General features: G+C 31.7%; 5 protein-coding genes across 5 annotated transcripts; 2 read left to right on the top strand and 3 right to left on the bottom strand.

The window, feature by feature from the left end:
- Nucleotides 1-8: 8 nt before the first annotated feature.
- Nucleotides 9-509, bottom strand: cgd8_1280 (centrin, caltractin; the record flags this gene model as incomplete). The annotated part of the gene is made up of 1 exon (XM_627035.1): nt 9-509. A coding segment is annotated over one exon (501 nt), but the record flags the coding sequence as incomplete, so codon positions are not given.
- Nucleotides 510-1,321: 812 nt separating this feature from the next.
- Nucleotides 1,322-7,345, top strand: cgd8_1270 (clathrin heavy chain; the record flags this gene model as incomplete). The annotated part of the gene is made up of 1 exon (XM_627034.1): nt 1,322-7,345. The coding sequence occupies one exon, from the start codon at nt 1,322-1,324 to the stop codon at nt 7,343-7,345; it is 6,024 nt and encodes a 2,007-aa protein (XP_627034.1).
- Nucleotides 7,346-7,667: 322 nt separating this feature from the next.
- Nucleotides 7,668-9,827, bottom strand: cgd8_1260 (hypothetical protein; the record flags this gene model as incomplete). The annotated part of the gene is made up of 1 exon (XM_627033.1): nt 7,668-9,827. A coding segment is annotated over one exon (2,160 nt), but the record flags the coding sequence as incomplete, so codon positions are not given.
- A 919-nt stretch (nt 9,828-10,746) lies between these two features.
- cgd8_1250 (SEC24C-like component of COPII coatamer of ER-golgi vesicles) lies at nt 10,747-14,199 on the top strand (the record flags this gene model as incomplete). The annotated part of the gene is made up of 1 exon (XM_627032.1): nt 10,747-14,199. One exon carries the CDS (start codon nt 10,747-10,749, stop codon nt 14,197-14,199), a length of 3,453 nt encoding a protein of 1,150 aa, XP_627032.1.
- Nucleotides 14,200-14,538: 339 nt separating this feature from the next.
- Nucleotides 14,539-22,725, bottom strand: cgd8_1240 (DNA polymerase epsilon catalytic subunit; the record flags this gene model as incomplete). The annotated part of the gene is made up of 1 exon (XM_627031.1): nt 14,539-22,725. One exon carries the CDS (start codon nt 22,723-22,725, stop codon nt 14,539-14,541), a length of 8,187 nt encoding a protein of 2,728 aa, XP_627031.1.
- Between the last annotated feature and the right edge of the window lie 90 nt (nt 22,726-22,815).

Below are 22,815 nucleotides of genomic sequence, written 5' to 3'. Positions count from 1 at the left end.
GTTTTAATTTATACAAAAGTCTTTTTAGTCATGATACTATAGAAATCTTCAAAGCTAATTTCACCATCTCCATTACTATCTGCTCTCTCAATCATCTCTCTTAGTTCATCGTCAGTCATTGTCTCTCCTAACTCGTGCGCTACTCTTTTCAAATTCTTCAATGTAATACTTCCCGTTTTATCATCATCAAACATTGCAAATATCTTCTGAATCCCTTCTCTACTATCCTTATCACCAAGCTTTGATGCTATTGCATCCAAAAATTCTTCAAAATCTATGGCTGAAGAACCTTCTCTATCCAAATCTGCGATCAATTGATACATTGTTGGATTCTGACTTTCAAATCCCAAACTTTGCATAGCTGCCTTCATTTCTTTTGGATCAATAGTTCCAGAACCATCAGTATCAAATAAATTGAAGGTTTTTCTTATTTCTTCAATTTCATCATCAGTCAAACCTGGCCACTCATTTCCTCTCTTTCTAGTTGGTGATGTTCTTCTCTTCATTGTTCAAAATTACTCTTAAAACGATATTGAAAACTATCTCTCTCTATTTTATTTAAATTAATTCCCTTTCTTTCAATATATGCTATAATCCGTCGTTTTTTAACAGACTTTAAAACTCAAATAGGCCGTAAATTTTCCACTAAATTCACCAAATTTAATATATATTATTATCTATCTTCCGCCTATTTAGTCTCAATTTATTTAATTCTTCCTTTCCTTGTATTCCAATTTTAATTACAACCTATTTCCCCACATTATATCTCCTTTACATGCTCTCACAAAATAATAATTTCAACTTTAGGCGCCAAGAAGCGCCACGTATGGCGCCAAAGTTTTACCCCTCAAAAAAAAATCTTATATAAAGGAGCAATAACGGTAATAGGGTAAGGAGAAAAGAAATAATTAAATTAAGGGGGAAAGGTAATTTTTAGGTTTCCAAAAAAAAAAAGAACAGCAGGAAAATTTGCAAGTTTTAAAGTGTTTGAAGCCTGTGAAGTTTACTTAGACCTGTTGTAAATATTTATGTATATATATGTATATGTAGTATATATATAAATATATATGCAATATTTATGTAATCGAGACCCTGAACAGTACGAGCTTTAAGATATTTTAAACAAAAATTCTCTGAAACTTATTTCTTAATTTTCCCTTTATATCACAATATATATACATTTTTTGCTATTAATCTAAACTGGGTATATGTAAAAGAATAATTACTAATACTTGGCTAAACAATACAAATTCTTATTTAATTATTAATTAAAGAAATAAAAAGAGAAGGCAGAAATAATAGATTTTCATTGTAGAGGAAGATGCAGAACAAGGGAGGAATCCCTATTACTACCAATGTATTGGCAAATTTGGAGGAACTTGGAATCAATTCATCATGTTTTCGATTTGGTAGCCTGACATTGGAAGGAGATAAATATGTCGGTGTAAAGGAAACAAGTGTTGATGGCGGTTCACAGATTGTTGTGATTGATACTCAATCTAAAGGAATAAATAGAAAGCCAATGAAAGCAGAAAGCGCTTTAATACATCCCATTGAAAATATTCTAGTAGTCAGAGGAAGATATGAAGATAATGGTTGTACAGTCCAAATCTTTAATCTAGACTCTAAAGAGAAGCTTGGAGCATTCTTATTTCCTGAATCTGTAGTATTTTGGAGATGGTTGACTCCAAGAATTCTAGCAATTGTTGGTGATAAGGGTATATATCACTGGACAATAGAATCAGGAAATTCTAATTCAATTCCTGTTCGAATTTTTGAGAGAGCTGGAAAATTAGCAGAACAATCAACTCAAATTGTTGGATATCAGACAGACTCTGGCCAAAGATGGTGTATGCTTATGGGACTTTGCCCAGTAACAAATGAGTCAACTGGGTCAATTTCCGTTAAAGGCCAGCTTCAATTATTTTCAGTAGAAAAACGTCAACAACAACTTATTGAAGGGTTTTCTGGTAACTTTGGAGAGCTTATTGTTGATGATTTTGTACATTCTCCAGCATCAATTGTCTGCTTTGTCGAGAAGAAACAAGAACATTCAAATGCTAGACTTCATGTAATGGATATTTCAGGCCAAAGAGCAGGATCTGGTGAATTCGGGTCATCATTATCTCCTCCAACACCATTCAAAGCTGTTATTGAACTTCCAACTGTAGATGAAGGCTCAGCTGGAGGTGCACATAGCTTTGACTTTCCAATATATACTTATGTTTCAAGTTACTTTGGAGTCATATTCATTATTACAAGAGGTGGAATTCTGTATATCGTGGAGCCAACATCAAATACTTTGCTTTATTGCAATAAGGTCTGCCAGGATTCTGTGTTTTTAGGTTCTCCAAGCCGTTTTCACGGGATTTGTATGGCAAATAAAAAAGGACTGGTTCTCCATATTACTTTAAATAGCTCATCAGTTCTTACATATATCCAATCAAATCCTGAATTATCTCTAAATTCAAATCTTCTTAGATGGACTCAGAGGTACGGTTATCAGGGAACAGATGAATTCTCAATTAGGATGTTCAATGAATCAATTAAGAGACAAGACTATCAAAATGCTTGTAGAGTTGTTTCTCTTAATAAAAATGGGAGCTTAAGAACTCCTGCAACTCTTAATCACTTCAAAATGGTTGATTCTTCGAATAAGTTATTATTCCAGTACTTTACAACTGTATTCAAATTTCACACTTTAAACCAATTTGAAAGTACTGAGTTTTGTAGACTATTACTTTCTCCAAATTCTACAAGTTTAATTTCAGAATTTACCTCCATTACACAACCTTTAGCTTTCTTACAAGTCCTAATAAATGAAGAAAAGTTAGCTTTCTCTGAAGAACTTGGAGATACACTACTTCAGAATGGCGAAAAGAAACTTGCTCTTAAGATTTTTAAAAAATGTACTCCTCAAAATCCAACCAAAATCTTACAAACACTTATTGAAATTGGTAATTTCTCACATGTTTCAGAATTTATTCGTGAACAGAGAGCTTCAAACTGGCCTACTATTACTACTGATATCAGGTCATTACTCAACAGTCTTTTAATTGCTAACAATATTGATGCTACTGTTGAGTTTGTTAAAACAGTTATACTCCCTCCTGCTCCTTCATCCCAAACAGATCTGGCCAATTCCACCTCTGCTGAATCTCTTGATCTTAATATAGATAAAACTTCAGTCGTTGAGATTTTTGTATCCCATTCTAGATATAAGGAAATCACTTCTATCCTTCTAGACCATCTCAAAGCTAATAAACCAGAAGATTCTGCCCTCCAAACAAAACTACTTGAAGTTAATCTCCTTCATGCTCCACAAGTTGCTGAAGCCCTTTTCCAAATGGACCTTTTCACTCATTATGACAAGCATGCAATTGCCGCCCTTTGCGAAAAGGCGGGTCTCTATGAGAGGGCTCTTGAGAATTTCTCTGACATGCGTGATATAAGGAGAATATTAGGAGTAGCTTGTGGGAGTTTAAATACCGATTGGCTGGCAAATTACTTATCTAAATTAAGTCCAAGGACAAGATTTGATTGTTTGAAGGAGCTACTGTTGGTTTGCAAGAATAGTAGTGGGGCAGGTGGATTAGTTTCCATGGGAGGTGGATTAGCGTCTAATGGAGCATTACCAGGTAATGGACAAGCAGGGTTAATAGGAAACAGTTCATCAAATTCGATAGCATTAAGTAATAATAACACCGTTTTACAGAGTGTCATTCAGGTATGTATTAAGAATGTGGATAATATAGGAATAGAGAATATTATTACTTTATTTGAACAACAGGGAATTTGGGAAGGCATTTACTATGTTGTAGGGTCAAATCTGACTCAGTATTTATCTGGAAATAGCTTATCTTCATCTGGTTCTACTGATTCTTTGAATTTGTCTAGTGAAAGCTTAATAGGAGATTCTGGTACTCAAAATAGAGGAGGGGCTGGAGTGGTTCTGGCAGGATCGGGAAGATTACCATCTTCTAATACAGGATCGGTTAATGGTGGAACAGGATCATTTTCTACCTTTATTGTATTCAAGTATATTGAAGCTTCAGTCCATCTTGGCCAGATCCAAGAGGCTGAGAGGATTTGCAGGGATTTCCCACAATCTTACGAACCAGAACAAGTCATCGAGTACTTTAAGAGCATTAAGATGAGCGATTTAAGACCATTAATTTGGGTTTGTGATCTTCATCACCGTGTAGAAGAATTGATTAGTTACTTGTACCATATGTCACTTTATAAGTACATACAGGTTTATACTTTGAAGATTAATCCAAGTCAAACTCCTTTGGTTATCGGTACCTTAATAGATCTTGATGGATCTGAGGATTTAGTTAAATCTCTTTTACAAGAGATCAAGACTTTAGGATCCTCATTCTCCTTTGGAGAGCTAATTCAACAAGCAGAAAACAGAAATCGTCTCAAGTTATTGTTATCTTGGCTTGAAGAAAGAGTTCAAGAAGGGTACCAAGATCCAGCTTTACATAATGCTTTGGCAAAGATTTATATTGATATGAATAAGGATTCCGAGAATTTCCTTAAGACTAATCCTCATTATGACGCAAAAACTATTGGAGATTATTGTGAAGATAGAGATCCTTATCTTGCATATATTGCTTATAGAAAGGCTTGGGGACAATGCGATGATGAAATTATACAAGTTACCTACAAAAATGATTTATATCGTTTATTAGCTAGGTACCTTGTTGAACGTCAAGATCTTGATCTTTGGAATAAAGTTTTGGGAAATTCTTCGAATTCTATTGAACCTGTTGTTAATGAGCAGTGTAGACAAGCTATTATTGATCAGGTTACTTCTTCAATATTACCAGAGTTCTATAATAAATCTGAAGAAATTAGCTGTGTAATTAGGGCATTTATTAATGCAGAGGTACCGAATTCATTATTAGAAGTTTTGGAGAAGATTATCTTCCATGTTAATAACACTGAATTTTCTCAGAATAAGAACCTTCAAAATCTTCTTTTATTAACTTCTATTAAGATAGATGTTCGAAGATTGGATGATTACGTACTCAGATTAGATAATTATGATGCTAAGGAGGTGGCCAAAGTTGCAATAGATCATGGGCTTTATTCACATGCTTTTCAGATCTATAAGAAGTTCTCTTTTAATAATGAGGCTGTTGAGACCTTATTAATGATTTCAAAGCTTGAATTGTTAAAGAATGAGGGTATTGAAATTGATGGACAAGGATCTGAGTTTATGAAAAACTTGGATTCTATGATTAGTATTGAAAAATTGGCTAATATGGATCTATCTAAGGTTCAGGATTTTGCATCCTATTGCAATGATAACTCTGTTTGGGATGTTCTTGGTCAACAATATCTAAAGATTTCTCGAACAAAGGACGCTGTTGATTGCTTTATTAAATCTGAGAACACCAGAGATTATAGACTTATTATTGAACATTGTCTCTCAGTTAAAGCTTATCGAGAACTATTGGGGTATTTACAAATGGTTCGAAGATTGAAAGATTCTAGAACATCCAAAGACCCAATTGTTGATACAGAATTAGCTTACTGTATGTCTAAGTTGGAGCTTTTGCAAGATCTCCAAAGCTTCTTACAAGGTATTAACACAGTACAACTTCAAAAAATTGGAGATAGACTTATGGATGAACAAGATTATAGATACTCAATCATTTTCTATCAGGCAATACCAAATTACTCAAGGCTTACTAGTTGCTATATTCAACTTGGAGAGTACAATAACGCTTTGGAAACTGCTAAGAAGGCAAACTCTCCTAAAACTTGGAAGGAGCTTTTGCAGATTTGTATGCAGATTGGTGAATCTGAGTTAGCACATCAAGCTGGACTTAACATAATAGTGTATCCAGATTACTGTGAGGATGTGGTATCTGAATATGAGAAGAAGGGTCTCACAGCTGAGCTTCTAACTCTATTAGAAGGAGCTATTCAAAACACAGATCGTGCTAATGGTAGCCTTTTCACAGAACTTGGAATACTTTATGCAAAGTATACTCCTGAAAAGCTTATGGATTATTGTTCTTCTTACTCAGGAAGAATTAACATCCCAAAGCTTACTAGGATCTGTGAGCAAAGACAGCTTTGGAATGAGGTGGTATACCTTTACCTCCAATATCAAGAGTTTGATCAAGCAGTTTTAACAGTAATAAGTCATCCAAAAGAGGCATGGAAGAATGATCAATTCCTAAGTATACTACAAAACGTTACAAATGTGGATATTCTCTATAAATCAATGACTTTCTATCTACAAGAGCATCCAGAATTGCTAAATAGTTTATTAATGTTAACTTTAAAGCCTAAAAAAAGTTCTGAAATGATACCAAAGTCGAACTCTAGTGATATATCAGACTATTCTCCCACTAAATCAACAAGTGGAGCTCATAGTCAATCAGGGACAGGAAGATCTGGAAGCAATTTTGATCTTGCTAATATTACTACTAGATTTATTCAACAGTATTTTAGTCAAGGACTTTCTTCAACAAGCTCTAATACAGTGGGTCCAATTACAGGGATTTCTCCAAGACCTTCAGTTGGGAAAGAAAGTGGAACACAGAGTGGATCTAATTACGATATTTCAATAATTCAAGAATTCTTAGAATCTATTAGTGATGAGAACATTCAAGTTGTGAATGAGGCTTTGATTAATTTATACATAGAGAAGGTGGAAGTTGAAAAGCTGATGAAATTAATTTTAACTTGCGACAACTATGACCAGGCAAAACTTTCAGCCAGATTAGAAAAGCATCCAATGAATGATTTAAGAAAACTTGCAGTGAAGATCTTAGATAAGAATTCAAATTATCAACAAGCTCTTTCAATTTGTCAGAAAGAGATGCTAATAGATGAAGCAATCTTAGTGGTTTACAAGAGTGGCAATGTTGCTCTTATTGAAGAACTTTTGGAATTCCTCCTTAGTAATAACAAGAAGGAGAACTTTGTAGCTTGTTTATATACATGCTATGAGTTTTTAAGACCAGATACTGTAATGGAAATGGCTTGGAAACATAATTGTCTGGATGCTACAATGCCATTTTTCATACAAAGTCTTAGAGATATGACCAATAGAATTGATGTCCTTGAAAAGAAGCTTGAAACTCTTCAAATTACTGACATTGCAACTACGGCTTCTGGCGGTCATCCAAGTGTTTCTAACTCACAAAACATTTCAAGTTGCGTTGACATGGGGCCCAATTCTTCAATTTCTCCTGGTCTGATTTCATCTCATCATCATGTGAACAATAACAACAGTAATAATAACTCAAATTCTAACTCTTCCAATACAATAAATAATAATTATCATCTAATGTCAAACAATAAATTAATCTTTCACTAGAAAACCAGCTAAATAAATACCGGTATTGAATTGTCCACATGAAAATGCATGCGATTTGGCGCTTTCGAAAATGTGGCGGTTAATAATTTGTAGGTAGTATAATGGACAGAAGGGTTCATGTTGAGCTCTACAGGAGAATTTTTAGGAGTATGAATTTTATATTAAAAAACAACGAATAATAATTGTGTATTAATTAAGGTTTTTATACTGTATGTTGCTTTTAGATTGTAGATTTGACTAGCAGTAAATAGATAGTTATAAGATGGATATGGGAAGGGGAGTCGTATGTTGAGTCACGCTAGGATACAATGAGAGTAGATGTCTAGTATTTACTAAACTTGAGTAGACCAGATGTTCCCTGAAATTGGTTATTTTTTGCGATTAAAGGAATCGGGAGTGGAAGAGATGTTGACGATGATCTCATCTTGTTTTTCTTCTCATAGTTATTTTGAATTAGCTTTTTTGATATGGCTGCGCATGAATCAATGGCTTTATCGCAAGGACAGATATTATTAACATTTCCTGAGATTGGGGAAAAGAAATCATCCTGGCTCAATGGAGAAGAAATAGAAGTTTTGAAACGAATATATCCCTGTGGGAGATCTTTATCTGAATCATTATTAGAATCGGGTAGATCAATTTTGTTAGATACTGGATGATTTTCTTCATTAACAACTTTTTCAGAATTTAATTCATTTTTAGGTCTTGGAGGAGGAACAGAATTGTTTCTATTTCTCCTGAATATTTGTGTAATTTTGACTTGAAATGGTGGAAATGGTAAATTTGAATAATTATTTAAGTTAATAGTTTGTGTATAGAATGGATTTAAACTTGGAATTGAGTTTAAATTTGATTCTGGAAAATTAATTTTAGAGTATTGATGTTGTATAAATCCTTGTTTTAAGTTTTGAGGGTTTAAGCCTGAATCTAACATGGAGTTAGTCATTAGGGGATGGTGATTTACTAAGTTGTCCATATGCGGTTGGTTTTTATAATTAGCTCTATATTCAGCAAGGTTTATGGGTCTTCTAATTGAGTTATAAATAGAATAGTTATTGTTTTGGAATGCTTGTAAAGGCCTATTCATATTATTATAATTATCATTCGTAGATACACTTAAAAACGGATTAGTGTAATTAGTATTATAGATATGAGAATAGTTCTTTAGATCAAGGTTGTTGTAATTTTGATGTTTATTATTCAAATTAGAGTATGAGTAGTAATAATAGTTATTTCCGTTAGTAGCTATACTTGGTTGTTGATTAATTTGAGTTTGGAATGTTTGAATATCAGATCTGTAATAATTAGAAGTTGGATGAATAAAATTGTCATTATCAGATTTCTGAATATTATATCTAGGACCATTTTTGTATTTGTTGATTTTTTTGTCAATGTTATTGTCTCTAGAGAAAGTCTTACCCATTAATATGTGAACACTTCTTGGAGGAATAGATTCAACATTTTCTTGTTCATTTTCCTTTTCAGATTCTTGTTGAATTTCTTCAGATTTCTGTGAAGAGTCAAAGGAGCTATTAGTTGTAGTATTGTTGACCTCCTTTAGTTCTTGAGCGAGAGAAGTAGATTGGAAAGTATTATTGATGGTATTAAAGCCGCTGACAGATGTTCCAATAATGCTTGAAGAATTATTGGTTGAAGAGCTAGTGGAATGGAAGACTGATAACTTTCCATTAGAATGATCAACAATTGGTTCTTGAATGACTTCATCATGTATATTACTTTTCAATAAGTCAGTTTGCATTGAATAAATTTCTTTCTGAAGCTTCTCAACTTCATATTTTAAATTATCATATGCTTTCTTTTCCACATGTTTTTCACTTAAAGATTCTAAAATCATGTCTTGTAGCCATTTGGTATTTTCTGTTGAAGTAGAGATACTTGTAGACTTTGGTCTATTGCTAGTTAAATCTTTTTTATTATTAGATTTTATTATATTTACTGTATTAAAAGTTCCAATTTTAGAGGCCTTAAGCTCATAAGTTTCATCATCAGAATTATTTGAATCTGTATTATGTTCTCTGGTATTATTTTGTTGTTGATTCTTTCTTTCTCTATTCAAAATTTCATTATACATATTCCAATTCTTCTTTTTTGCATTTTCCAGTTTTTCTTCAACTTCAACAAGACTTGAATCAAGACTATCAATAATTTCATTTTTCTTATTTACATCTTTGACTAACAATTGATTTGTTTTACGTAGTTTTGAAATTTCCATTAATAATTGTCGATTTTCTTCATATAATGATTCTAATTCTCTTTCTTTTTCATTGTTTAAATGCTTTTCAAGTTTTTCTGGTAATCCATTATTTCTCAAAAGTGTGTTTCTTGGATATTCCATTTTATTTAATTCAGTTATATTTTCGTCACCATATACAACATTTTTCATGTAACTGTTATGTTTTCCAACTGTTTCATGTAATTTTTGATGAGCAGGCTTCTTGATTTTCCCATCTAGCATTTTAATCTAATTACTAATTTTATTTTGTTAATTACCTTATTAATTATTTATTAGAAAAAAAAAAAATACTTAAAATTTATAACTATTCTCTGCTTACTCTATAATATTATTTTTATTTTTTTTTTGCATTGCCTTTACACCTAAGTTCCCCTTCCACATTGAAAAAAAAAATACACGTATGCAATGCCAACAAACACCGGTATAGGACACTAGAAACATTTCCCCACATATTTGCTACCAATAAATATTGTGAATAAAAATTTTTTTTTTTAATTAGAAATTATTTTAAAAATTCAGGTAGATCTTTCTTTAATAGTAAATAATTTTCCTTTATATAAATATATTTTACTAGAAACAAATCTATTTATAACAGCAAAACATTGAAAGAAAATAATATAAAATTTTAATATTTAAGTTCAATAATACTTTCTATTTATTATCAGATTTTATTAATCACAAAATCAAAGAACAATTATCCATCAATTTCATTATAGAAACTTATATATATTATAATTTTTTTTTTAATATTTAAGAATGAATAAACGAAAGCATTTTTTTCATTTTTTTTTAAATTAATTTTCCCCACTAAATAATTTAAATAAGAATTCCCGCCTATTGGGCAATTTATTTATTACTTTAATGTGGGAATAATAATAATTGAAATAATAGTAAATGCATATTAGAAAGAGGGGAAAATAGAAAATTAATCAAAAAAGAATATTAAAATTAATTAATAAAAAAAATTTAACAATAATAGCAACAACCTAGTTAATAAACTGTATGGTTAAATTAATTAAGGAGAATATTTTCTCTACATTTCTTTCTTTATTTTATTTGGGGAGAATAATTAAATACTATTAGGAGCAAAGATAATCCTCTACTGTATGGGTTATTAACACTTAATACCCAGAAAGTTAAATAAATAATGAGAGTTTATCCAAATTTTAGTACATCAAATTACTCACAAAATGGAAATAGCTTACCAGTAAACGACATTCCTAATCAAACAAATAATTCATCTTCAATTCAAAGTGCAACTCAACAACCAAACATACCTCAGTATGTCCAAAATTACTCCGTAATTAATAATAAGTATAATAATGGTCAGACGAATAATTACCTACAAAATGCTAATAACCAACAACTAAACAATAACCACCAGATTCAAAGTAACACTAATTTCACATCAAATATAAACCAGAGCTATAACTACAATACATATAACAATCCCACAAATTCACAACCACAACCTGTTCAACAAACTACATACCCCCCTCCTAACAACAATTCAAGCATTCCTACTACTGGCTCCTCATACAATACGGCCTATGGGAGCCAGTTCCCGCCCAAACATGAGGCAAAAATGAATAACCCGCCCATGCAAACAAGTACAATAGCGGCACCACATCCTGGTTCTTCCACACAGTTCCATCAGGGTCAGTATCAGACAAATTTGCAGACTCAACAACAGCAATATCAACAACAACAACAACAACAACAACATTTGGCCGAAAATTCAACAAATCTTGTAACATCTTTAACTAAACCAGTACAATCTAGAGTGGATCCATCCCAGATACCAAGGCCAGTGTTTGGAAACATAATTGATAAGGATTGTTGTATCTATGAGAGTGACAAGTATTTACTTCCGCCAAATTCCTTGGCCGAACCTCATTCGATGTTGATAGATAGAGGTAATGCAACAGGAAAGTTTTATAAGTTAACTTTAAACCAAATTCCAAGTCAACACTCAATTTTGCAATCTATGAAACTTCCATGTGCAGCAATTATTCAACCTTTCCCTCTATTGAATGATTTTGAAAATCCGGTACCTATTGTAAACTCCTCCTCTACTATAGAGCCAATCAGGTGTCTTAGATGTAGAGCATATGCAAATCCATTTACATGCGTTTCTCAAAATGGTAGTCAGTGTCTTTGTAACTTTTGTGGGCATACATTTGATATTCCCATGGACTACTTAAGATTACTACAATCACAAATCAAGACACAAAGCTATCAATCTCCAAATGATGATCAAAATAACTATCCTGAAATATATCATGGAGTTGTAGACTACTTTGCCCCAGCTAGTCTTGGTGTTACAACTACCCCAGAACTACCCTGCTACTGCTTTGTAATTGAAGCTTCTTCTATGGCATTACAAGGAAATGTTACAAATCTTATCCTTTATTGTCTTAAACATATTTTTACTCAACTGGCCCAAAGTTCACCAGAATCTAATGTTACTCTTATACTTTATTCAAGAGAAATCCTTTTATTCCCATATCAGAATTTGAATGAAAACTCTAAACCTCCAATCAAAATGTGCGTAGTATCAGACATAATGGAGCCATTCCTACCTTGTCCTTTATCTGAGCTTTGTGTCCCAGTTGCACAAGGATTGGAATTTCTCCATGAACTCATTGATCGTATTCCATCTCTCATAGCCCCTCACTCAACTCCACATAATGCATACTTTTCAGCAGTTTCTCTTGCTACTCAAATTTTTAAAGCAAGAAATTCGACCGGTTCTATCTTTTCCTTTGTCAGTTCAGTACCAAATATTGGATTTGCTGCCATTAACACAAAGGAAACCAATGTGGCTCCCAAGTCCCCACCTCGAAAAACTTCTAAAGGAATGAAACCATCATTAGGATTTGTTTCTGGATATTTGGTACATAATATTCAACAGCTAGATACAATGGTTCAAGCTTGCAGAGAAATCAATGTCTCCCTTGACACATTTATTGTAACAAAAATTATTCAAGGAGATTATTCAACAGGAGAGCAAGGTCAAGGTCTTACTAGTCCAAATGCAAATGCGGGGTCGGCTTTTGGCGCCAACTCTGTACCTACAAGTACATTTGCATATTTATCTCAACACACTGGTGGTAAATTACGTTTATTTACAGAATTTCCTTTTGAGAAGATTTACAGAGATATTTATCAAACTTTATATAGTATATTCTTTGTGCAAAATGTGGCCTATGATTGTACATTTAAACTGCGTTGCTCTAGAGGAATTGCAGTTTCTAAGATTTATGCACCATGGACTGCTGGTGGTCCGACTCCTGACCTTTCAGCCTTTCAAATTCCCAAGTTGGATAGTAATACTGCAATAGCATTTCTACTTCGTCATGAGGAGAATTTGGAACAAAGAAAAAATGTCTTTCTACAAGCTGCTTGCTTATATACATGCAAAGATAAACGACAAAGACTGTTGAGAGTGCTTACCATATCTATTCCAGTTACTACTAGTATTACCACAGCTTTTAGATATGCTTCTATTGAACCAATTATTAATATATATGCTAGAATGGCTGCTCATCATATTGTTTCAAAAGGTCAAAGAGGTTTTTCTGGTTCTTCTGGATCTACTTCTGTAAGTTCAACAGGAGCTATAGCTGCAGCTACATCAGTAGTTCCTGGTCTTCCATTTTCTACTAACAAAAACTCCAGCTCAATTCTCACAGCTTGGAAGCAAGAAACTCTGAATTCAATTATCGATATGCTATTTTCTTATAGAGAACACTGTGCAAATACATCATCAACTGGCCAGCTCATTCTTCCTGATTCTCTTAAACTTACTTTGATTTATGTTTCATCATTATTCAAGCATCCTTCGTTAATGCCACTAAATACTGTTTTGGAATTTACTGTATCAGAACAGCTTGTTGGTTTATATGAGCTTCTTTATGCTTCAGTAAGCTTCACTACAGCAACTCTTTACCCAAGACTCTATCCTTTGCATCATTCTCTTATTTTATCCGAATCTAATAATGAGTTGCAAAAGCTTGAATCTGTTGGACTTCCTTACCAGCTTACCTTTCAAAATGATTCATCTATCAATACTGGAAATAATACCAATAATATGATGGGAATGAATGCTTCTAATACTAGCTCCTTCCAATCATCTGATGCTCCTATTATATCTAGATATTGGCTCAATCATTCAATTGCTTGTTCTGGAGAAAGAATACTTTCTGATGGAATTTATGTCCTAGAAAATGGGAAAGAAATCTATCTTTATTTTGGACCCCAAGTTGATTCTAAAGTTATTTCAGAAATTTTCGGAGTCACTTCCATCAATTTTGAAAACTTTACTAAACTTTCTTTTCCACCTGAGGACTATTTACCTACAATGGAATCCAATATTGGTATTTCTAAACGTATCTCAAATGTGGTACAACAAATTAGAAACGATAGATTCTCTGTGAATTGTTATATGCCTGTTGTTATAGTTTCTCCCGTTTCTCAGAATATTGAAGCCAAGTTCAAGGCTATGTTGGTTGAAGATGCATATGGATTTGAAACTACTTATGTTGACTTTTTATGCAACGTACACAAATTGGTGCAAAGCAAAATTGTTGACTCCTAAGCTATCAAAAATCAAGACAAGACTAACACTAAGTAGATAAAGAGAATTATATTATCAATATTATTATTATTATTATTATTATTGTTACTATTATCATATGGGAGAAAGAAAATGTTAGGCAAAGATGTTACCGCCACTACATGCAGGTTCATACACGCAATGGCCCGCCAAACCCACATGCATTAAATTGTTTTTTTATATATTTGTTTTTATCTTCGAATTGAAAACAAAGTCAGAATAGGTAGTTTAAGGATAGATTTAGATTATAGTAAGTTATATATAACAAATAATTCCGTTCTATTTCTTTTTTTTTAACTAGTTATCTATGAAATTCATAATTTAAATGTATAAAATATTATCATACATATTTTTAAATTCAATAAGGCCTTGGAATTGTGGATTTTCATCTTCTTCATTATTTAGATCAGAATAATATTGAGCAACCGAGTTGAATAGAGTAAAGAAATTATGGAAAGTTTTATGATTTCCAAGTCTTGTTGTTAATTCTCCCATACATTCATCGCAATGCTTTTGCATGTAACCTATTTGAACGGAGTTACATCTTGAACAGAGAATATCTTGTGATTGAATAACTTCCAATCTTTCAAAGAATTCAAGAAGTAGCTTTTCTTCTAAAATTTCATTATCAATAGAAAAGTTACAATGACTACAATACCAAGTAAACCTTGGTCTAATTATATTATTGTAATTATTACTTGATAATCCAAGATCATCTTCATCTTGTATTGCATTCCCAGTAAAGTCAAAATCTTCTATTTCAAAACAATTTGGACAAGAAAAGTCTTTGATTATATAAGGAATTAAAGGACTAGTCCATTTCTCTGTAACTATTGGATTAAACTCTGAAATATCCACAGCTTGGCAAACCATAAAAATTATTTGTTCATATTGTTTCTGTTTAGATTCATCTATTGAAAAGGATTTATCCAATCCCCAAATATAAATAAATAATTTTATTAATTCCAAGCTTAATGAGGGTTTATTTCCATTATAAGCTTTTCCAATACATGGAGGGAATTCAAATAAGTCTTTGAAATTTCTTCTTTTTCTTATTCCTTTTTCTTCCATTCTTTTTGTTGAAGCTTCAATCCTTAATGAATGGCTATTTCCTTTTTTCTTTATTGAATTTGGGTATATAGCAAAAGGAATATCATCTCTATTATTATTAATGTCTAGATTTTCTAGATTCCTCTTTAGTAATAGGGTATCGTCGTTTTCTTCTAATATTGAGTTTGCATTCTTTTTCTTCCTTCTTTTTCCTTCTTCTTCTTCTTCTTCCTCCTCCTCCTCTTCCTCCTCTTCAATAATCTTCCTCTTTTCCTTCACTTCCTCTCCTTCCCCTATTATATCATCATTCCATCCAATATCATTTAGTGGATCATCAAACTGTTGAATTCCATATTTACTTACAATATATGTATTTGGATTGGAAATAGCCTGCAAAAAGTTTTGAAAATTCTCACTAAAAGGTCCAAATTGTTCCAAAACTATGTCTCCCAATATTTGCAAAGATTCCTTAAGAGATAAATTGGAATTCTTCTTGAAGTAGTTTCTCAATTCTCTAAGAGGCTCCATCAAAAAGTTAGAAATCTCGCCAACAATGTATTTTCTAGAATTTATTGGAAAGTAGTTCAATAAACTTAGATTCATTTCATATGGATCTTCCAAACTTCCAGATCCTCCTCCTCCCAAGGTTCTTCTAATATAATTTGTTCTGTCAATTTGAATCATAGCCTTATACTCTACAGTAGGATCTAAAGAAATACCAGAATATAGTTCTCTGTTATTTAATATTTGCATAAGTTTAGAAAACTGATTTTGGAGATCACTATTATTCCTAATACTATTATTCTTCAATTCATCCAAATTAAATGTTAAGATCATTTTTCTAATATTTCCATATACTACTTGGATTCCCATTTCTCTCATATCAGATTCAAGAGATTTAAAATACCAATGAGCATAATCTTTTGTCATCTCTATTAAAGCTGGGTCATACAAGAGAGAGTTGGAAGAAGATAACCAAGAGTAGAATCTTTCCTGGAGAGTTACCATAAACTCAAAAAGTAAGCTTGAAGTTTCTTCTTCTTCTTCCTCTTCCTCCCCCTCCTCTTCCTCCCCTTCCTCTTCCTCCCCTTTCTCCTCTTCTTCTCTCCTCCTTTTCCTATCTTCTCTCCCCCCTTTCTCTTCTTCTTTACCAAGAATATTGTCATTCATTTGATCAAATTGTTCATTCTCACAAGTTTTTTGAGCATTGTATATTCTAAAGATAGACTCCACTTTTTCATGGTTTTCAATTACTGATCTCATTCTATTGATAGTTTTCTCTAAACATAGAAAAGCTGAGCTTGTGGATAATGATGAATGGTTATATAAAGGCTGAGAAATCAATAAGCCTTGTTTATTATTTGGATTACTCAAATGCTTTCTACTACCTAGATTATAGATCAAAACATCTTTATTCTTATCATCTTTTTCAGAATTCTTTTTCTTACAATCAGCTCCAAGAATACGTTTCTCTCCTTGTTCAAAGTCATCCAAGTTGTACTTATCAGAGAGTAACCTACAATTTCTTACAGATTCAATTATTAGCCATTGCTTGAAATCCAATTGAACCCCATAGTTTCTATAGATTCCTGGTCTTACTACTTCCAATACATCCAATTCATCTAAGCTATTAGTATTACAATTACTATGTCCTCCACCTACTCTTCCTCCTTTAGAGTTATTAAGATCTTTTGTTGGCATTAAATATCCAAGTCTTCTAAGATCCCAATCACTTTTTGAAAGTTGGATTAACTTAGGATTCCCAAGATCTGGAGTGGATCTTAAAGATCCCCAGCTTAATAATCCCATAGAATGAAGTTCTCTGGAATATATTATATCATATAAAAAGTTTGTTAAGTTTTTTTTAAATTGAAGTAAATATAATACTGGAAGTCTTAAAGCTTTAGAAAGTTCTAATGATAGCTGAAGTTTATTAATTGCTTCTTTTAAAGCTTTTAATGAATATCTAATCGAATCTTTATGCCAATCAAATCTACTAAATATTGAATTACTTGAATCAAAATCTATTATTTCTTCCCATAATGTTACTATTTTAGTTTCAATAACTTTCTTATTATGTTCCATTTCAGAAATATATTCTCTTAATATAGTTTTATAAAGATTTAATTCACTATTATGTGTTTTAAGTTCTTCTAATCTAACCATTGATTGTATTAAAAGAACTATAGGTTCTTTTGGAAATTCTTGGATTAAATCTTTCAAAAGTCGATCCAATTCTTCTAAACAATCTTTTGTTGTCTTAAAATAATTAACATGAATTTCAGTAATCTTTTCCAATCTTTGATCTTGTTGAATTTGTCTATGAAGCTCAGATTTAAGAATATTATTAGAAATAGTTGGTCCTAATCCAAGAAAGAAGTAAATTCTTTTCTTACTTAAATCTGTTAAAGAGAAACATTTTCTTTCTTCAAAAGTACATATTGAAAGAAATAACCAATGTATTATATCTCCATAATTCAAATTCTTCTCTTTTAATCCACCAGCAGAATTCCAAAATTTATCAGTAATTGCTCCATTCTTAAGAAGTAATTTCTCAACATTAGGAGTATTACTTTCTATGATATTCCCAAATTTTTCTAAAATAGAAAATTCAAGTGGTAAATTTGTCTCATAAATACCAACAGTATTATTATCACAAATCAATGTTGATTTTGATTTCTGAAATCTTCTCTCTGAAATTATTACTTCTGTTAAATGATTATACGGTACCCCTCTAGGTAACTCTTTCCCTGTAGCTATAGATTTTGTAATAAATTCACCATCATCATCATTATCCATAATTTGAATTTGAACATTTGTAGCAATATAAAAACGTCTAAGGAACTCAAATGTAACAGTAAAACAATCTCCTGTTTCTTCAGAGTACATAACAACATTATAAAATCCCAGTAGATCTTCATCATAATTTCTTTTAATATTCCTTTGTTGGATACTAAGAGGATATATATCTAAAATATGAAATCTTCCTTTCGTTAAGAAAATATATTCAGATAAAAATTCGATACCTTTTGCAGTATTACCTTTTCCAAAATATTCAAGTTTTTCTATATCAATATTTTTTAGCTTCTTTTCAAGTTCTGACTGTTTTTCATTAAATGCATGAAAATTCTCCAACCAAAATTTCTTATGGTACTCTAACCAGGATTTAAATCCTTTTTCCTTGAATAATTCAATCCTCTCTTTTTTTGTCAGTTTTCCATTCAATTTTGAAATACTGTTGTTATTTCTGGTTTCTACAATTTTACAAGCCTGAGTTTGGCCATGATCTTGAATTTGACCCTGATCTTGAATTTGACCCTGATCTTGAGTTTGACCCTGATCTTGAGTTTGGCCATGATCTTGAATTTGGCTATGATCTTGAATTTGGCCATGATCTTGAGTTTGACCCTGATCTTGAGTTTGACCCTGATCTTGAATTTGGCCTTGACCTAAAGTTAAGTTTTGATTTCGATTTTGGCCCTGGTCTTGAATTACACCCTGATCTTGAATTTGGCCCTGATCTTGAGTTTGACCCTGATCTTGAGTTTGACCATGATCTTGACTTCGGCCTTGAATAATAGAATTATAATTAGGAAGTTCAGAGAAACTGCTCTTCTTTTTCTCCTCCTTCTTAACAACATTAAAGTACTCTGAAATCTTTTGTTGATTTGTACCAACTATCTCTGAATGGTATCTTACCCAACTCGGTACCTCTAATTCTGGAAGAGGATTTGGAACCCCCTGGTTAATTGCAGGAATTATAACTATCTTTAAAATAGTGTTTGTAAGCCTGTTCTTATAGTACTCCCAGTCCAGAATGTTACGAACATTCCATTTGTTATTCTCATTCTCTTTATTAAGAATACCACTGCCACCACCACTGCCACTCGTTATATCTACATCTGCTTTCCTCCTGTGCTCCACCAACTCATCCTTTTCTCTCCTTCCACCAGATTTACTTATTCTCAGCCATTTAGAAAGCCATGAAACTCTTGTCTCTAAAGGTGTTGAAAAAATAGAAAGAGGAACTGCTCTTTGACTTTTATCTTCTCCTTTAGGGAACTCTGAAACAATAAACTTACAAACAATATTCTTATCCTGAATATATGAAGGATTCTGAAGAAATTCAAAAAGTCTCTTTGCTGTTGTAATTGACATTGACTTAGCATTCCCCATCTGTTGTACACTCTTTGACATATTCTTTGACTCTGAAATCAAAAAGAATAATTGTTCATCATCTAAAATACCTCTTCCTTTAGTATCTATCAAACTTAACCATTTCTTTGATATTGCAGCTACATGATCATATGCTTCTTTCTTTGAATTACCTTTTAAAAATGCTGGAAATAACTCCTCCTGAAGAATTTTTATCAATTGAAGCTCTCCTCTTCTCTTTAATTCAAACCCTTTAAGTTCTTTAAGCCTATTTTCAAAATCAAAAACTGCATATCTCTTCTTTAAAAGCTTATTCTGTTTATCAGAAGCTGGAATAAAGAAACATTTATATGGACCATCCACTTCAAAATATATTGAATTCTCTACTTTAATATTATATTTCCCAAGATCTGCATCATATTCCAAATATTGATCATTTGTCCAACTTTTGTGAACTTGTTGATTTAACAAAGTACAAATATAATGAATCTTCTTCTTACCACCATCCTTTAATCTAAAAGTGATTTCCTCTGGAAATCCTTTTGGAAGTATTGCCCAAATCCCATCGGTATCTAATTCTAAAGGTCTACCGATACCTTCCATTAAAGATCTTGCTTCTCTAATCACATTACCACCTACCCATGTAACAATAGCAGCCATTTCCATAGAAAACCATCTACTCCCTTTTCTCATAACATAGCCATAAAAAGAATTTAAAATACATTTATGAGCTAATTGTAAAGATTCATATAAAAGCTCTTCATTCTGTGCTTCCTGTACTGCTAATAAATCTCCTAATAATTCAGCTCTCTTTAACTTTTCTTCTGCTTCTTTTTTCTTACCTTTATAAACATATCTTCTATCTCTAAAACGTCTAACTGTATCTATATAAAAAGGATTTTCTCTTTGACAAACTATTGAAGATCTTGTCTCTTCAATATTCTCAGTTTGTTTTCTATATATCTTATTACAATAAGCTTTCATTCTTTGTATTAAAATCTCGGATTGTTGTCTAGGAGTTAAAGATGACCATTTAATCTTTTCTTTATTATTAATATTAACATTTTCTCCAGTAAATTCCATCTTATCATCATTTTCTGAATCACTTTCATGATCTTCAAATTTCTTTTTCTTGTTAACTGCTCCTATTTCATTCTTAACATTTTCAAAAGTCTCAATTTGGATATGATTAATCATTCTCTCCATCTCTCCTTTGGAAATTGGAAAAACATCTCCTTTCCATCTCCAATTCATCCTTCTTTGGCAAAGTTTTGACTCAGAATTGAATGGACATTTCATACAAGTTGTCTCTTCTATTACTGCTGTTGGTTGTAATCTATTAGTTAGAATAATATTAGGATACATAGCAGCAACATCAAGATGATATATTAAAGGCTCAATTTTAATTCTGGGAGATTCTAATAAACTTTGCAATTTTTCAAGAATTTCATTTCTGACTTGTTCATAATTTTCAATATTATCAATTGTAGTACCAGAATCTTTAATACCAAAATTCAAAGTAGTATCTAATATTTTAATTAAATGTTTAAGGGTATCGGTATTTAAACAGAATTTTTCAGGAATATCAGCTCTAAATACTCCACTACATAAAGATTCTACAGTACCTCCAACATAAGTACTATTTAAGATGGGTCTATTTTGATAAAATTCCATAGTTTCTTGAACTTTTTTGTTTGGAAATAAAATATTCTTAGTAAAAGCTTCTTTCATTAATAAATGTTCACAAAGAGTACCAGACCCTTTTCTAAGAAGATCTTCTCCAGATAAAGGAATTATAGTAGCTAAAGCAAATATAAATCTGTGAACATAAGTCTTATAAAGAAAATAAGTAGCAACTGCATCTGAAACAGAATATTCTGCAAGACCTTGAGGATTTGTTTTTGCATAAGGAACCATTAATTCAGGATCAAGTTCAACAGGATTATATCTTAACTTTGCTTTAGTAACACTTTTTAAACCTCTAGAACCACAAGGAAGATATGAATCTCTTTCTACCCATCTAAAACAATCTAAATGAATAATATTAGTTCCAGAAAAGATAGTTTTATTAGAAGATTGTAATCCTCCTCCAGAGGAATGATCAATTTCCATTCGTATTCCCCATTCTTTGGAAACATCGATATCATATTTTTTAGCTCTTTCATATAGAAAAGGAAAATCAAAATTATCTCCATTATAAGAAGCAATGATATGAGGTCTTAAAGTCTGAATAAGTTTAATAAATCCCCAAATAAGTTCTTTTTCATCAGGATAATTAATACATTTGAAGAATGATTCATACTCCTTTTTAGGAGAGTATTCAAAATCATATATATCAGCAGAAACAATTTCTCTATTAGTAATTAGGTATCCTTGACCTTCAAACATACAAGAAATCATCATAATTTGGTCTTTCTCTACATTAGGGAACTTTAAAGGATCTTTAGTAGTTTCAATATCCCAAGCTAAACTTCTTAAATCAGGAGCAGAAGTATCATGATCTAAACATTTTAATTCCAAAAGTTCATGAGTCCAACGTACAGAATCATACCACATTCCAATAGAAATGGAGTTATCAATCATAACTCGTGCTTCATATTGAACATCATATTCGTAAATTTCTGAAATAGAATCCAATACATCAAGAGTTTTATTTTCATAGTTGTTTTGTTGATCCTGATCGTAATAAGCACTTAAACTTTCATTCTTTTTTTTTTCAAGCTTATTTCTCTTGATATGATCAAGAATTTCATTTCTAATAGAAACAAGTTCCTTAACATTATCAAAAGAAGCTTTAATAACCTCTCTTTTTTCACCAATTAAGTGATTATCAAGAGTTAAATCCTCTTTCATTATATTAGTAAATTCTATAGTAGTATCTCTATATTTATGTTCAAGATTGGTTAATATCCAATGGATATCAACAGCTTTTTGTGCTTCCAAGTAAAAATATGGTCTAAAGAAGAATGGACTTTTAAATGTCATTCCTTGTTTATTAATAAAATATAAATTAAGACATGAACGTTCTTTATAAGATTCAATAAGTTCTGATGAAGATTCTAGAGTTCCAATTTCCATTCCATCAAATGCTGTTCCAGATTCAGATATTAATTCTGATGATACTTGAACATTGTATAAATAACCAATTTCCCTATGATTTACTCCAATTTTTTGAAAATTGATTCCAAACTTTTTATCAATATTGGAAGAGCCACCTAACTCAAACCTACCTTTCTTTCTTTCAGTGGTCTTCCTCTCAAACTTTTTTCGACCATTGTCCCTGTAGCTTTTACTTCTCTTCATTATACTGGTGTTATAATTCCTAACTTAGTTATTTCCAAACTTTCAAATATCTACCAACTTTTCAGTTAATTTCGACCTAAGAATGCCATA

This window comes from Cryptosporidium parvum, chromosome 8, assembly GCF_000165345.1.
Source record: "Cryptosporidium parvum Iowa II chromosome 8, whole genome shotgun sequence".
NCBI classification, from domain to species: Eukaryota; Apicomplexa; class Conoidasida; order Eucoccidiorida; family Cryptosporidiidae; genus Cryptosporidium; species Cryptosporidium parvum.
Note: the sequence above shows the minus strand (reverse complement) of the source record. Positions and strands in the feature narration are given on the sequence as shown.